Source organism: Festucalex cinctus, chromosome 16, assembly GCF_051991245.1.
Source record: "Festucalex cinctus isolate MCC-2025b chromosome 16, RoL_Fcin_1.0, whole genome shotgun sequence".
Taxonomy (NCBI): domain Eukaryota; kingdom Metazoa; phylum Chordata; class Actinopteri; order Syngnathiformes; family Syngnathidae; genus Festucalex; species Festucalex cinctus.
The window spans coordinates 19878787-19894870 of NC_135426.1; the positions used below are offsets into that span (position 1 = coordinate 19878787).

The 16084-nt window shown below is 39.5% G+C and overlaps 1 protein-coding gene across 5 annotated transcripts in view; it reads left to right on the plus strand.

Annotated features, from left to right (window-relative positions):
• Nucleotides 1-16084, plus strand: part of LOC144004351 (IgGFc-binding protein-like) — a 42856-nt gene that overhangs the window by 26436 nt on the left and 336 nt on the right. For all 5 annotated transcript variants that reach the window (XM_077501550.1, XM_077501553.1, XM_077501551.1 and 2 more), the window contains 27 exons: nucleotides 5-112; nucleotides 387-556; nucleotides 780-982; nucleotides 1105-1246; nucleotides 1322-1572; nucleotides 2108-2285; nucleotides 2783-2891; nucleotides 3281-3375; nucleotides 3473-3649; nucleotides 4041-4394; nucleotides 4528-4625; nucleotides 4694-4840; nucleotides 4915-5079; nucleotides 5454-5581; nucleotides 6937-7208; nucleotides 7342-7550; nucleotides 8939-9083; nucleotides 9417-9667; nucleotides 10369-10498; nucleotides 10574-10778; nucleotides 11081-11242; nucleotides 12246-12376; nucleotides 12475-12677; nucleotides 12824-12959; nucleotides 14234-14371; nucleotides 14688-14784; nucleotides 15774-15817. In XM_077501550.1, coding sequence (XP_077357676.1) covers nucleotides 5-112; nucleotides 387-556; nucleotides 780-982; nucleotides 1105-1246; nucleotides 1322-1572; nucleotides 2108-2285; nucleotides 2783-2891; nucleotides 3281-3375; nucleotides 3473-3649; nucleotides 4041-4394; nucleotides 4528-4625; nucleotides 4694-4840; nucleotides 4915-5079; nucleotides 5454-5581; nucleotides 6937-7208; nucleotides 7342-7550; nucleotides 8939-9083; nucleotides 9417-9667; nucleotides 10369-10498; nucleotides 10574-10778; nucleotides 11081-11242; nucleotides 12246-12376; nucleotides 12475-12677; nucleotides 12824-12959; nucleotides 14234-14371; nucleotides 14688-14784; nucleotides 15774-15817 — 4448 coding nt within the window. The remainder of the gene's footprint in view (nucleotides 1-4; nucleotides 113-386; nucleotides 557-779; nucleotides 983-1104; nucleotides 1247-1321; nucleotides 1573-2107; nucleotides 2286-2782; nucleotides 2892-3280; nucleotides 3376-3472; nucleotides 3650-4040; nucleotides 4395-4527; nucleotides 4626-4693; nucleotides 4841-4914; nucleotides 5080-5453; nucleotides 5582-6936; nucleotides 7209-7341; nucleotides 7551-8938; nucleotides 9084-9416; nucleotides 9668-10368; nucleotides 10499-10573; nucleotides 10779-11080; nucleotides 11243-12245; nucleotides 12377-12474; nucleotides 12678-12823; nucleotides 12960-14233; nucleotides 14372-14687; nucleotides 14785-15773; nucleotides 15818-16084) is intronic.

The window sequence follows — 16084 nt, forward strand, 5'->3', positions numbered from 1 at the left end:
TCAGGTGTTCCCCGGGCACCAAGCCTGACCCAGAGTGCGACCCCCAACTTGAGGCTGAGGTGGTCAAACCAGAAAAATGTGGAAAAATCACCGATACCGCTGGACCCTTCCGGTGAGTTGCTCGGAGTTGTCCCTCATTTTGTCAAGATTACTTTTTTTTTTTTTTTTGGTGGGTTCTGTAGTTCAAAGCACAACTTTGATCATCATCATCATCATCATCATCCACTCATAAAGATTAGAACACGTTATCAGCATATCTGTCAAATCAGATTAGCATTATTATTATTGTCCTACATGCCGGACTCTGGACTACAGTAAAACAGAAACACCCATTGCATTGTGTTATGGAGCTTGGCCCTTATCTGCACTTTCCTCGCATCGTTCAGGGACTGCATCGGCGTGGTGAACCCCTACCCCTTCTTCCAGAGCTGTGTATATGACATGTGCCGGTTCAACGGGCAGCAGCAGGTCCTGTGTGATCAGCTGCAGGCCTACACGGAGGCCTGTCACAGTGCAGGAGCCAAAGTCCACCAGTGGAGGAGTCCCCACTTCTGCCGTAAGTCGTCATGAAGCCTGTGACAGCTAACAATTAACCAACAAGTGCTCAAAATGTATACAAATTAAAATAGGGATAAGCAGGATTACATTCCATCTGCAAAACACGCGTGAAACATTTAAACTTATTAAAACACACATTGACAGCCAACTAGGACTGCCACTGACTGCAGCCATTGAGCATCTGATGCATGCGTAACAGTATTTGCACTTCTACCACACAGCCCTGGACTGCCCCGCCAACAGCTCGTACTCTTTGTGCGTGAGCTCGTGTCCGGAGACGTGCCTCGGCGTGGTGGGAGCGCCCGGCTGCGGCGATGTGTGCGTGGAGGGTTGCGCCTGTAACCCGGGCTTCATCCTCAGCGACGACAAGTGCGTCTCTCTCAAAGACTGCGGGTGCGTCGACCCCGCCGGGTCGTACCATCCGGTAAGTCGGGTCTGCTTAGTGCTCACAAACACACATGGACACACTTTGGAACGCTGTCCCATGAATATGTGTTTGAGTGTCACTTGTGTAGAACACTTGATGGATATGGTTTTGTGTACAAGGTGGGCGATGGCTGGTACTTGGAGGGTTGCAAGCAGATGTGCACATGCCAAGACGGAGGCGTGATCCGCTGTTCCAACAGCAGCTGCAAAACCACCGAGACTTGCCTGTTGCATGACGGAGAATACAAATGTCGTCCTTTGGGTAGGTTATTCGCAAAGTTAGTAATTCAGTGAAAAATATATTGGGGAAATCTGAATATCATTTTTCACGGAACAGGAAATGGTATATGTTCGGTATCTGGTGACCCGCACTACACCACCTTTGACAAGCGCACCCACCATTACATGGGAGCCTGCTCGTACACCCTGACCAAGCCCTGCAATGATTCGACCTCCGGCTTACCATCCTTCAGCGTGGACACCCAGAACGAGCGCAGGGGCAGCAACAAGAAGATTTCCTACGTCCGGGCCGTTGTGGTCCAAGTGAACGGTGTGACGGTCATCCTCGGAAAGGGTCGAACTGTCCAGGTGCACATTGCTTTGACACCTGTATAGAAGGATTGCACGAAAATATTTACGGAAATGTTGTAGTGCTCGTCAATTGTTACTAGAGGTCATATGATGAAAAGAGTTTTATTTTAACAAATAACTTTTGTCATTTATGTGTATAGCAGTTCTAATGGCTCATGTTTTAGAGCCCCTTGTTGGTCATACCTGTAGTTGTAATTTCAAATATGTAGATAATTTTACAAATGGTAGAAAATAATTATTTCTTGAAAAAAAAAAGGTGATTCAAAATAAGGTAACATTTTTAAATAATGTCTTTTGGAGTTAAGTCGCAATTTTATAAGAATAGATAAAAACAAATTAAATCAAAAACAGACTTTCTTCTTGCATTAATTTTGACATTTTTTTCTAGAATATCGTTATTGAATTTACATAAATTGACAGCTTTCTGATGTTTTTACTTGATATTTCTGTTTCGTGTAGCCCTAAAGGCTCCCGACTGAAGCACATTTGCTATTTTGATCCAAGTCTGTAATAACGTTTGTGTGGCCTGCAGGTAAACGGGACAGCGGTGGTCCCGCCGGTTGCGTGGATCGGCGGCCTTAACATCTACTTCAGTGGCAAGTTTGTCGTTCTGGAGACGTCTTTCCACCTGAGGGTGAGATTTGACGGTAACCACCACGCGGACGTCACCGTTCCCACTTCGTACAACGGGCAACTTTGTGGAATGTGTGGTAAGAACATTTAAATATACTGGTACATTTTTGGTGGTACTACTTGGACATAAGCTTTTATTTGGTCTCTTTCTAAAACCTTCTACTGCCGCAAAAAAAAGCAAAAGCTACTTTCTACTATTACCACAAAACATCACCATTTACAATATAGACAGCAAAGTGAAGCAATCAGCATCAATGGCAGATCTACTTGGTAGCCAGGGGACGTCAAGAGTGGGGCCGGTGGGCCCAAGCCAAAATGCCAGAGCACATTTTTTTTTTTTTTATGTGCTAGCGCTGCCATGGTCAAAATTTTACAACAATGATTTACGGTTGAAAAAAACATTTCTACTATTATGAGAAAAGTTCAAATGTTCAAGTTATAGATGAAGAGAATACAGTACAGTGCTTATTTTCAATTCTAAAGTTGCTAATAATACGAGAAAATACGGGTCACGGGAATATCCCAAATCAGTGTCCTATGTTGACATAAAATGCAAGCTTGTATTGTGCAACAGGAAATTTCAATGGAAATCCCAAAGACGACAACCTGAAACCAGACAAGACGCCCGCTTCTACCACCAATGAACTGGGAGACAGCTGGCAGGTTCCTGACCCAAGGCCCGAGTACGTTTAAAAACAGTGCAAACTTGATATTCATGGTGGTCTATATCAGATGACGTTTTAAGTCCTAAAAATGTGCATTTAATATTATTGCAATTAAATGAGAAGGAAAAATTACTGGACATAATGTACTGAAACAAATGTTTAAAACAAAATAGACCTGAAAGATTGAATGCAAAGTAATGAAGAGATAAATATGACTTAACTGTACTTAGGCAGTCATCATTTTGCATCCCATTAGAGGGAGCCCACGTACCACCTTATGTTAAAGAAAGAGCACAAAGCTGTACTAATAGTTTTATGTTCTCCAGAAAAATTTGCCACTCATGAATTGCCAGGAATTTACTGTGACACTGAAAACTGTAAATGTCATTCCCACTTGTTTGTTCCAGTTGTACCAACGATGGTGGCCAGGAGGACTGCGACCCCAAAGTGGAGGAGGAAGCCCAGAAGCCGACAAGCTGTGGCATGATTGCCGATCCTAATGGTAACACCACTTTTTTTTTTTTTTTTTTTTTTAAGCCTTGCCGCATTTTCAGAAGAATAAGTGGTGGTCAGTATCATCCAACATATTCTCATCTCAGGTATCTTCAAGCCGTGTCACTCGGTCGTCTCCCCGGGGCCGTATTTGGAAAACTGCGTGTACGACATGTGCGCCACTGGCGGCCAGACCGTCGCCCTCTGTCAGGCGGTTGAGAGCTACGCCGACATGTGCGCCGCGGCGGGGGTCCCCATCCAATGGAGGAACAACACCTTCTGCCGTGAGTAGGCCGTCGCCACAGTGGATTCACTTGGAAATGAACACAAATCATTCACTTTTCAAAATGAACAACATACCTTTAAATTTCGAGAGCAGTCATTTTTTAAGAGGCAAGACGTTTCGAGAAAAATTATAGTCACCTCATAGTTGAAATTTTATTCAAATTAAATCACAACATATCGAGTCAGTTTAAATTTTAGAGTTTTATATAACAATTTGCTATGTTGTCATTTTACAATATTACAAGAAAACTGGTTGAAGTCATGATATATATATATATATATATATATATATATATATGGCAGCAGTTATAACATTATGGTCATTTGAGGAGAATAGTTCTGATGTTGCATCTTTTTACGAGTAACATTCTATCCCTTCTCCCAACATAGCCCTCAAATGTCCCGCTGGAAGTCATTACACCCCATGCGGGTCCGCCTGCCCTCAGCCCAGCTGTCAGGATCCAGCGGGCCCGGGTGGCACCTGCGACCAGCCGTGCGTGGAGGGATGCGTGTGTGACGCCGGCCTCATTTTGAGCGGGGACAAATGCGTGCCACTCAGCCAGTGCGGCTGCACCGACGAGAACGGAAAATACAGGCCTGTTGGCGGAACTTGGTTCACGGAAGCCGACTGCTCGGAGCGTTGCAAATGTAATAGCAACCGTAATGTCACCTGCGAGCCATGGCGCTGCAGCCCCGCGCAGGAATGCAAAGTGCTGGAGGGAGTGCTGGACTGCCACTCGACGGGTAAGCCTACATTTTCGTACATTGAGTTGCCATTTTATGTGGTTGAGGTCGTAATTTGGCCTGGATCTTATTTTCAAATAATGAAAAAAGACATTCTGATAAAGTCACAATTTGTCTGTGTTGATTTGATCAGGTAAAGGAGTGTGCCATGTGGCCGGAGACCCTCACTACTACACTTTTGACGGGGTGATGCACACCTTCATGGGCACGTGCACTTACACTCTTGTTGAGGTACGACTCCCGTTTTGCTCCGCTCAAAATGCACATAGTGACGGTGACTTTGCCCGTCTACCTGCCAGGTTTGTAACACCTCCATGGTGACGCCGTTCCGGATCGTAGCGAAAAACGAGGAGCGCGGACAACCGGAGGCCTCCTATGTCCGCTCCGTCAAGGTTTACCTGCCTCAGGACACCCAGATTGAGCTGCAGAAGGGCCGCAGAGTTTTGGTACGGCTGCACATGGCACGTCACAAGTTGCAAGTCTTCAACATTCCCAGTTTCAAGCAATTTCCTTCCCGCAGCTAAATGGTCGGCGGGTACGAACACCAATTTCTGTGAGTGCGGCGGGAGCAAAGGTGATCAGCAGTGGCGCGTACAATCTCCTGGACACTAACTTTGGTCTGCAAGTCAAATTCGATGGTGTTCATCACCTGGAGATCACCGTACCTGGCCAATACTTTAATAAGGTAAGTATCAACCGCTCATTGGAAAATGTAGGGCATGTCCGAACATACGTTTCCCGATAATGTTGTAGTATATTTTCAGACTTTTTCAGTCAACAGCAAATGGCAGCACAAGGCAAAATGTCCACTCGCTGAGACTGATCAAAACGGATGGGTTTTGCTGCCTAATTTATATTCCACAAGCACAATATTAATCTGAATGCCGTGTATAGACTAGTGTGGGCGCATGAAACATATTTTAAAGAAAGGTTATGACTTTACTTTCCCTTTAAACACATTCAAACATCCTTTTGAAAGTTTACATAGGGGGCATGAAATATAAAGCGCCATATCGCAGAACTGTCACGAAAGATTCTTGTCTATGTATTGTTTGGCAGCTGTGTGGCATGTGTGGCAACTACAACTACAACATGTCTGACGATAACCTGATGCCCGACAAGCAACCCGCCAAGGACGTCATCCAACTGGGCAACAGCTGGAAGTCCGAGGGAGACAGCGATCCTGGGTCAGCAAATATCCAAATTAATTGTGCTTTCAGCTAGTGATAGACCGATATGGTTTTTTCAAGGCCGATACCGATACAGATAATTTGTAGTCAAGTCGGCCGATAACCGATATTTCAAGCCGATATTCATTTGCAGTAAAATGGGGAGGGGGGGGAATTCTTTCAAACTATATATAATTTCTCACTGAGTAACAAATTCATGTGAATGTAGCTCATTTGGGGTTTTTGTTAGGGTTCGTAAAAACGTTTCAAAAAGATTTTTGCGGTGAAAAATTGTGTGAATATGTTCCAAATGTGTTTACGACAAATAAAAACTGACTGCGAACATCTTACAAATCCTGATGGAAACCCCAAATTCGCTACGTTCGCAAGTATCCCCTGCTCAGTGAGCTTTATCGGCCTTCAGTTTCAAAACATGGCCGATGCCAATATTTGTCAAAATGCCAAATATCGACGCCGATAATCAGCGGTCTATCCCTACTTTCAGCATCCCACATATGTTGTTTCTAACCTTTATTATTATTATACTTAGAGCATTTTATTCTCAACACTTTTTGCAATCAAACTACTCCTACATTATACTTCCGATTTACACCGTTCAAATTTCAACTTGCTGACAAAATTCACGCCTTTCGGGGTATTTATCGTTTGACTTCATATTACTTACAGTACTCGCATAATTTAATGTTAAAAATCTACTTTTCCCCATTCAGTTTTAATGGGACTGACACTGAATTTTTTCTAAGTCCCATTTTCCACGCCCACTTCCATACATGCAACAGACCATCTTGACTTGCTATTAGCATTCGGCTTTCAGCATCCCACGCAATTTCTTCAGAAATTGCTTTGTCTAGTTAGTTGACATACACCTTTCAACTTTTTTTTTTTTTTAACACATTTATATCATTACTAACGTATATTATATAATTATTGTTTATGCATTACAGTGAGAAAATGGGGATTAAATGACCTGGTTTTAATATATTTTTCATACACAACATTTTTAACTGACTTTATTAAATAGTTGGTTAATTAGATATGATTAAATTAAAAAAAAGAATGAATTATTGCATCAATAAATGGAATTTATTTTAATATTTTTTACTGATTAGATATGTTAAGAAAAAACAAGGGAAGAATTTTATCAAAATGGGCATTTTTACATATACACTTGAAAACCTTTTTATTTGGTTCATTATATGATAAAATGTTTTACAAAGACTTAGATGCATAGATTAATTCAGACAACACAATTAATTATTATAAATAACAAAATCAATCATGAGAAAAAAAACATTTATTAATTACGTTGAAGACATGTTTTATTTATTAAAATAAACTGGTTTTGGTCCTAGCTGTCAGCCAGACAAGCGGCCCGACGTGCACCCCAACTGCACTGCAGAGGAAGAGGCTGCGTTCGAGTCCCAGTGCGCTGGTGTGCTTCTGTCGGACAACTTCCGAGCCTGTCACGCTCTGGTGCCCCCCGAAGCCTTCACTGGGAACTGCGTGTACGACATGTGCGAGTACGACGGCATGCAGGGCACGCTTTGCGACAACGTGGAGGCCTACGCTCAGGCCTGCAGCAGCGCCGGGGTCACCATCAGCTGGAGGAACCAAACCTTCTGCCGTAAGCCCATTACCTGACAAATTAAATACAAGAAAAATCGCATCATAATGGGATAAATACAAATGTAATTTTTTCAGAAATACTGAGGCCTGAGTTAAGATGTGATTTTTATTTTGAATGTATTTTTTTGCAGCATTGCCATGCCCCCCGAACAGCCACTATTCAGACTGCACGGCCCCGTGCCCGCCCACCTGCTCCGACCTGTTCCCCATCTCGTGTCACCTGCCGCCCACCAGCTGCGTGGAGGGTTGCCAGTGTGACGCCGGCTTTGTCCTCAGCGACGGCAAGTGTGTGCCTCTGGACAAATGCGGCTGTCTGGATTCCGATGGCGAGTACCACGACGTAAGTCTGTAAATGCCAACGACACTTGGGAGGGAGACACCCAATATTCACATTGCCAGAAAAATGCTAATGCAGCTAATATTGTAATTTTATGAGGAAAATTGTACGGAGGGAAAAATGCAACAATGCAGGAATTTAAATAAAAATTTTGTCAGGTAAAAATTGGAATTGTACAAGGAAAAAAATGCAATATTGGGAATTTAATCTTAAAATTAGCAGATAAAAAATATGTTTTTTTGTATGTTCTAAAATTATCCGATAAAATTAAATTTTTTTAGCAAAAAGTAGTAATTGTGTCTAAAAAATGTAATTTTATAGGTAGCTAAAATCTGAATTTTATCAGGTAAAAATTTGTACAAGTCAAAAAAATAGTATAATACTATGAGATTAATGTTATAAAATTACCAAATAAAATTGTACCGAGAAGTGAAAAGTTTCAATATTATGGGAACAATGTTATAACGTTGATAGCACGTCCGCCTCCCAGTTCTGAGGGCTCGGGTTCGAGTCCAGGCGCCGGCCTTCCTCGGTGAAGTTTGCATGTTCTCCCCGTGCCTGCCTGGGTCTTCTCCAGGTACTCCGGTCTCCTCCCACATTCCAAAAGACATGCATGGCAGGTTAATTGGGCGCTCCGAAGTGATCCCTAGGTGTGCTTGTGTGTGTGGGTGGTTGTCCGTCCCTGTGTGCCCTGCGATTGGCTGGCAACCAGTCCAGGGTGTACCCCGCCTACTGCCCAAAGCCAGCTGAGATAGGCGCAAGCTCCCCCCGCGACCCTTGTGAGGAATAAGCGGTCAAGAAAATGGATGGATGTTATAAAGTTTCCAGAGAGGGGAAAAAATGCAATAATAAAGAAAAAATGCTATACAGTGCATCCTCACTTTTTCACATTTTGTTACAGGATCATTCCAAAATGGAATAAATTTATTTACATCAATTTAATTTGATTTCCTCAAAATTCAACACACAACACATCCTAATGATAATGTGAAGAAAGTTTTAAACATTTTTTTTTTGCAAGTTAAAAAAACAACAACAACAAAAAAAAACGAAGAAATCACATTCTATTTTGGTCCCGGTATGTTGCTGTAAGATTACATAAGATGTGGAAGAAGTTAAGTGCTGCCAATACTTTGCGGATGCACTGTACAGTAACCAAATTAAATTTTTATTTTAGAAGAAAGGCTATACCATAATTCTATGAGAATAAAGTTGTCACATAGTGACTGTTTTTATTAATATTGTCTTAAAAAAGATGCCACATGTCTTCTACGAGCTGTATTTTGGCATCCGATGTTTCGATGGCCTCTGCATGCTGTTTAATGTTGAAATTGCAGATCCACAAAAGAAAAACATTTTAATTGAAGCTATTTCTGTGTATGTTTTTGTAGGTGGGAGACTCGTGGCTGACGGCAAAATGCGTTTCCCGGTGTACCTGTAAACTTGGTGGCAATGTCACGTGCACGAAGCACAGCTGTGATTCCAACTCGGTGTGCGACCTGGATAAATACGGAGACGTCTACTGCAAGCCCACTAGTAAGCCCACGTTTTCATGCTTCCAAAACCTCCAAAAGAACATTTCCCCAGAAAACCCTTGTTTCACAGAGCTTCTCCTTAGTTTAGTTTGTTAAAATAGTATGAGCAAAGTTATAAATATACAAAAAAAAACTAAAAGTTAGCAGTTGTAATTTTACCTGAATTAAATTACTTCATCCCATGAAGTATTGTAGACAGAGAAAGTAGGAATACAATCCCAAAGTCATGAAATAAAATAATTTTACAAGATAAAGTCACAATATTATAACATAAGACAGTTAGATTTTTCAAGGATAAAGTAACAATTTTTTTTTTTCTTGAATCCTTTTGCAGAATTCGACAAGTGCAGCGTGGCGGGAGATCCTCACTACCGAACTTTCGACGGTTTCACACACCACTTCCAGGGCCCTTACACGTACATCCTGACGGCGGACTACCAGCAGCCGCAGAGCTCGCTGCCCTCCCTGAGGGTCAGGGGCAAGAACATCCGCCGAGGCGGAAACAAGAGGGTGTCCTTCCTGGACCAGCTCTTTGTCGATGTCTATGGTGTCGACGTACGCTTCTTGCAGGGGAAGCAAGTTCTGGTACGCTGCGTTTGTATCATTGAGATTTGGTATTTCCTAATCTGTGACATGCTTTCATGAGTCATAAAAACAACGAGGGCAAAAAGCCAATGTTAGCAGATTCATTCGCCGTAGTTGTAAAGTTAACAGGTTATATAAATTTAGTTATGAAGTTAACAGAAACTGCGTTTTATGAGAATAAATCAAGAGTAAAATCACAATATTACGAGGTCGTTATCAGAGCAGCTGCAATTTTTCTAAGAGTATAATTATAATATGAGAAAAAAAAATTACAAATCTTCAAGTTGAGGTTTTTGAGTAAATAACATTGTAAAAGAGAATAAAGCCACGTTAAGAGAAGAAAAGTAGTTATTAGATACATTTGCCTTTTTTAATTTATTACCGGTACATAAATTGTAATTTTGCCACTTAGAAAGTGTGAAACTAAAATGGTTTACTAGATGAAATTCTAATTTTACGTAAAAAAAAAAAAAAAAGCTGCATTTACTAATTAATGTTGTCATAGAAAAAAGTGATAGCATTACAAAATTAATCAGAATATTATGAGGAAGCACTGGGAAAAAAGTGGTGAAGTTACTTTATAACGATATAATTTTATGATTGAAAAAAGAAAACTGGAAGATTTACGAAATAGATAAATATATGAGAAAAAAATGGTAGAATTCCAAGACATTTGTAAATTGAGTTTTTTTGTTCCACAGGTGAACGGGGAAAGGGTTTCACTCCCTCTGAGTCCGGTTGATGGTTTACTCATCACCATGAACTCCAGGCAGGTTCAGCTTGCCACCGACTTCGGACTCATAGTGCGTTTTGACGGCAGAAGTCGAGGAGGTAAAGGAGCCTCGATGAGCTGTTATCTCTCGTTGGATTTTTTTTTAAATCACTTTCCCACATGAACACATCCAGAGATAATCCTACCAAGCACATACAAAAACGCTGTCAGAGGGTTGTGTGGCAACTACGACGGCATCCGCAGAAACGAGTACATGAAGCCAGATGGGGAGGTCATCAGGGACCTGAATGCCTTCGGAGAAAGCTGGAGGGTCACTGACCGACTGGCGGATGCTCCCCAGCGTGCCCAAATAGCTCCCAGCGCCGTCCACGTTCACAGGTATAATCACAACCGTTGACTGGTACATTTTATAAGAGATGTGAAAAAATTGTATCATTTGCCAAAATGAATTAGTCACATTATGAGGGAAAAAGTTATGAATGTCTTGATAGATTGTAATATTGAGAAAAAATGAGTTGCAATTTTATAGAATAATATATTAAACTGGGATATAATGAGAGGAAAAAATTAATTACCAGATGAAGTTATAGTTTATCATGGAAACCAAAGGTTACCGTGACAGGCTATTTTGTGTCACTCCTTACAACAAAATTGTGTTTGGCTGTTTGTGTGACGTTCAGGCGCGAAGTGGAAATGGATCCAGATTCAGGGTTCGACACGTCCGACTGCTCCGATGCCCAACTGGCCGACTACAGCAGTACCGCCGTGTGCGGCGCTCTTACAGAAGCCGCCGGGCTTTTCGCCTCCTGCCACACCGTCCTACCACCTACCACTTACTACGAGTGAGTCCATGACCACAACCATGAATCCAACATATTTATAAAATAATTCTCACTATGATTCCAACTTGGGCCCCTCGAAAATCACTATTATTCAAATGATTATTTTTGGGTACAAAACAAGAAAATGTTTAAGCATTTAAAAACATAAAAAAAATAAATAAATAGAAACACTATAATTATCTATATTGCTGACCAAAGAGAATTTATACTATTTATTATTTATTTATTTATTTATTTGTTTGTTTGTTTGTTTGTTTGTTTGTTTATTTGTTTATTTGTTTATTTATTTATTTATTTATTTATTTATGTATTTATGTATTTATTTATTTATTTATTTATTTATTTATGTTGGCAAAATCTTGAAGTTGGAGAGCAGCTTCTGCACTGTGCAGGAGGACGATCATTTATTATTTTTTTTGGGACAAAACAAAATGTTTAAGCATTTAAACGTATATTATAGAAATAGAAACACTATAATTATGCAAGTTCCTGTTGGACCAAACATAATTTATAATAATATATATTCATAATAATATATATTTATTTATTTATTTTTGTTGGCAAAAACTTGAAGTTGGAGTGCAGTAGGACAATCATTTATTTTTTGGTATAAAACTATAGAATGTTTAAGCGTAAAAAACAAATAAAAAAAAATATTAAGACACATAAAAGTCTTTGAAACACTATACAGTAATTATGAAAGTTCCTAATAACAAAATGAAACAAAATTTATTAAATTAATGATTTTAAAATTAAAAAGGTGTAAATGTATAAATAGAAACCAAAATTAGTATTAATAATCTTTTTTTTATGATTATGCTGATTTTGTCATTGTTGAGTGTAATAATTTAAATTGTAATTGAATTTCAATTAATTGCACAGCCCTAATTCCAACTTCATTCTAACATTGAATCTTACATGATTCAAACCATGTTTCGAAACATGATTCCAATCTTGAGTTTTTGCAAACCTTAAGTCACTCTGTTTTTTATTTTCAACCCAGGGACTGCATATTTGACATGTGTGCCGAGCAGGGCAGCGAAGAGCTGCGCTGTGCCAGCTACGACGCTTACGCCACTGCCTGCCAGGATGCCGGAGTCACGCTGGGGCCCTGGAGACAACAGCTTGGCTGTGGTAAGAAACTTCGGATATAATAAAATAACCTGTTTTGTTGTACTATGACAAACATAACACTTCTATTGTTACAATCTTCATTTTCATTTGTGTCTCAGTGCTGTCATGCGAAGGCAACAGCACGTACACGCCGTGCATGTCTCCGTGCCCGGCCTCATGCGCCGATCTGGCAGCGCCTTCCGAGTGCGCCGCCGCCTCCTGCGTGGAGGGATGCCAGTGCGCGCCCGGCTTCGTCATGAGCGAGGGCGGCTGCGTGCCGTACGCGCAATGCGGCTGCAGCTTCCTCAACAGATACTACCCGGTGAGGACTTACACTGATTACATTTTTCCTGGACGACTTTTCTAATATTTGATTTTTTTTAACTCCCGATTTTTGAAACCACAAAGTGGTGCAATGAGATTGACTTTATTCGTCATCTTTTTTTTTTTTCTATGGCTGCCGCACAGCTGAAGGAGACTTTCGTAACCGAAGATTGCGCCCAGGCCTGCGAATGCACCACCACCGGCGCCGTGTGCCAAGCCAAAAGCTGTCAGGAGGGCTACGTCTGCGCCATTTACAACTACAGACGGGACTGCCACAGAGGTGCGAGCGGAAATATGCATACAAAAAAAGCGCATTACAAAAATGTTGGAATATTTTGTCAATATTTGATAAGGAAAATGCCCATGATTTCCAAGATTTAGGTTGTAAATTTTTTGGAATGAAACCAAAATATTTAGAGAAAAAGTATTGCAATTTGATCAGAATTAACAAATTGGAATTTAAGCGCTAATGTAATAATTTTAGCTGACTTTAAAACAATGAGAATAAAGTTGTTGTTTTTTTATGAATAAAATGTTAATATTTGGAAAAAAAGTCTTAATTGTACAAAGCTAAAAAAGCAACTCCCACAGTGTCACCATTTGATGTCGTAAAATACCAGTGTGATATAATAAAAATAATGTAGTAATATTTTATAATAGTTATGATTGGTTGTATACTTTTGAAAAAAAAAAGTTATTTTTTTCAAGAGTGTGCGCGTATTACAATTATTAAAATACATTTGTCATTTTAGCTGACATTTTTGATCTTTTAAACAATTGATCATAAAGTCACGTATAATTTTAGGATGATAAAATCACGTTTGGATAAAGGGTTGTCATTTTAATTGAACAAAAATGTTCACTGTTATAGAAGTATAAATTTTGGATGAAAAATGAATGTTTTCTGAGGATAAAGTTTCACATTTATGAGAATAATAAAAAAAAATAATCAACACTTTAAACAAAAATCTTGCAATGTTACAGAAAGATTTTAATTAAAATTTTAGGTCAAATTAATTTTAAAATATGTGGCTCTAAAATATGAAAAAAAAAAATTCATGTTTAAATCATTCAATCCCAAAAATGCGTAAAAATGTTTTAACACTTTCTCCTTCCCTCTCAAAAATGTGTTTACACGTTTTTTGTTTTTTTTTAATGCAAGAGCATACAGACGGCTTTGATGCAGCTTGTGACATGAAGAGGTGGCTTAAAGCAATGTAGTTATTGTGGCCAGCAGGTGGCAACAAAGTATAAGAGATCAGCCAGGGCCATGTTGCAGCAAGCTCTTTTTGAATATGGCCGAAATAATGCTATATTCTAATGCAAATTGCTGCAAAACGGAAACTGATACAAATGTACTTTTTTTCCTGATGAAAACAGAGACTCTAATCTTTCTTTTCGTGTGTTCCATGTTTTTATAGCAATAGAAGAGAATATTCTGTGGGCCTTGCAAAATCAGTCAAAATCCAACAAAACAGCCGGAAGCTTCAGTGAAAATGGCTGGGAGTGAATGAGTTAATTAAAAAAGATGGTTCTGCACTTGTTGTGTTTCAGCGAGTCCATGTCTCAGCAATCCCTGTCTGAATGGAGGAACGTGTAATGACATCAACAACGCCTCTTACTCGTGCGCCTGTGCCCCAGGCTTCGAGGGCTTCAACTGCCAGGATGAGATTACGGGCAACGAAGGACTTGGTAAGAACTAACTCAAGAACTTACGTATTGGAATTGGTGCCTTATTGCAATGAAAAAGTCAGGATTTTAATCATATGCGATAGTCAAATTGACAAGAATGTTGGAATATATTGGAATGAGAATTATGAAGAAACATTATCATGAGAAAAGTTGGATCACTTACGGGATAAAAGGTGAAAGTGCAATATGATCATTTTATTTTTATGAAAAGAAATTTCTAATTGTAATGGTAAGAAAAGCCACAAAGAGGTAATGCTAGTTTTTTTTTGTACGTGGCAATTTTGGGGTTGAAAAAATATGAAACGTGTCTTTCCAGAAACCAAATGGATCATCCTTATTGCGGTGCTGGTGTCAGTCGCTGTCGTCATTGTCATCGTGATCACGGTTGTGTGCGTCTGCAAAAGCGTCAACAAGTGAGTCACGTTTTACATGTTTGTGTGTGCATGTGTGTTTCCTTTTGTACCCTAGCAATGAAGGTTGAAAACATATGGAATCCTTTTATGTCAATTCAAATAAAAATGATGTATATTTTATAGTTTGAAATAATTCTCAAAATGTATTTTTTTTATATGTACAGTGCTCAGCATAAATGAGTACACCCCAACAGGTTTGTATGAACACCTTTAGTTTCCTGTCAGAATTAAGATTTTCTATACTACAAAATACTCGCACAAATTGTGGGCCATTGATTGCAAACAAGATTTGATAATTAGTACCCACAAAAAAAAAGTAGTTTTATAATTAAATGTATTAAAGTACATTTTGCACAAATAAGACTCCGGGAAAACTGACAACTTATCACTTAGCATAATTGCTACAGATACATTTGCAACGTACAGTCGGAAGTGGATTTGAACCTGCGACCTCCTGGTTACTGTACAATGCACTCTCCCAACTGCGCCACTGAGCAGTATCAGAGAGCCGGTAATGATGGTCAGTTGTATGTATGGAAGTGTCCGTGGAAAGTGGGACTGAAAAAATTCAGTGTCAGACCCATTGAAACTGAATGGGGAAAAGTTGATATTTAACATTAAATTGTGCGAGTACTGTAAATAATGTGGAGTCAGACTATATATACCCTGAAAGGTGTGAATTTTCTCAGCAAGTTGAAATTTGAGCGGTGTAAATCGTATTATGTGTATTATGTGGGAGGTTAGCAACAACATATGCATTCCCACAATAATAAAGGTTAGCAACAACATAATTTTTTTTATTTCCGGGTCAGACCTTTATGTGATTGCCATTGTCTCACAACAGGTGAGAGCACGGCGATGGGAAGAAAACTGTTTAGTTTCTCCCCCTCTTTCTTTACTTATTGATTTGTCTGAGATTACGTATTTTTCTAAAACGCAAATGGGTAAAATGTCATGTTTAATGCAAGTCACTGTCAATGTGCTCACAGGGAAAAGAAGAGGAAAGACAACGAGATGCGAATGACATCAACCAGTAAGTAACAACACTATTTCACTCTCTAATCAAATAAAGGGCTTGCATTCATTTTTAATTAATAAACCACATGATTGAATACACTTTATCTTAGCATTTAACCCAATTTTAACCTTTTTTTTAATCTAATAAAATCATTTATGTGATCATTATTAATATTACACTGATGATTCTATTCAATTAATTTCCAATCTAAGTAAAATCAACTTGTGCATTCAGAAGTGATGATTAGGGTGTAATTACCATTTTAATTTTTTTTTTATTCAA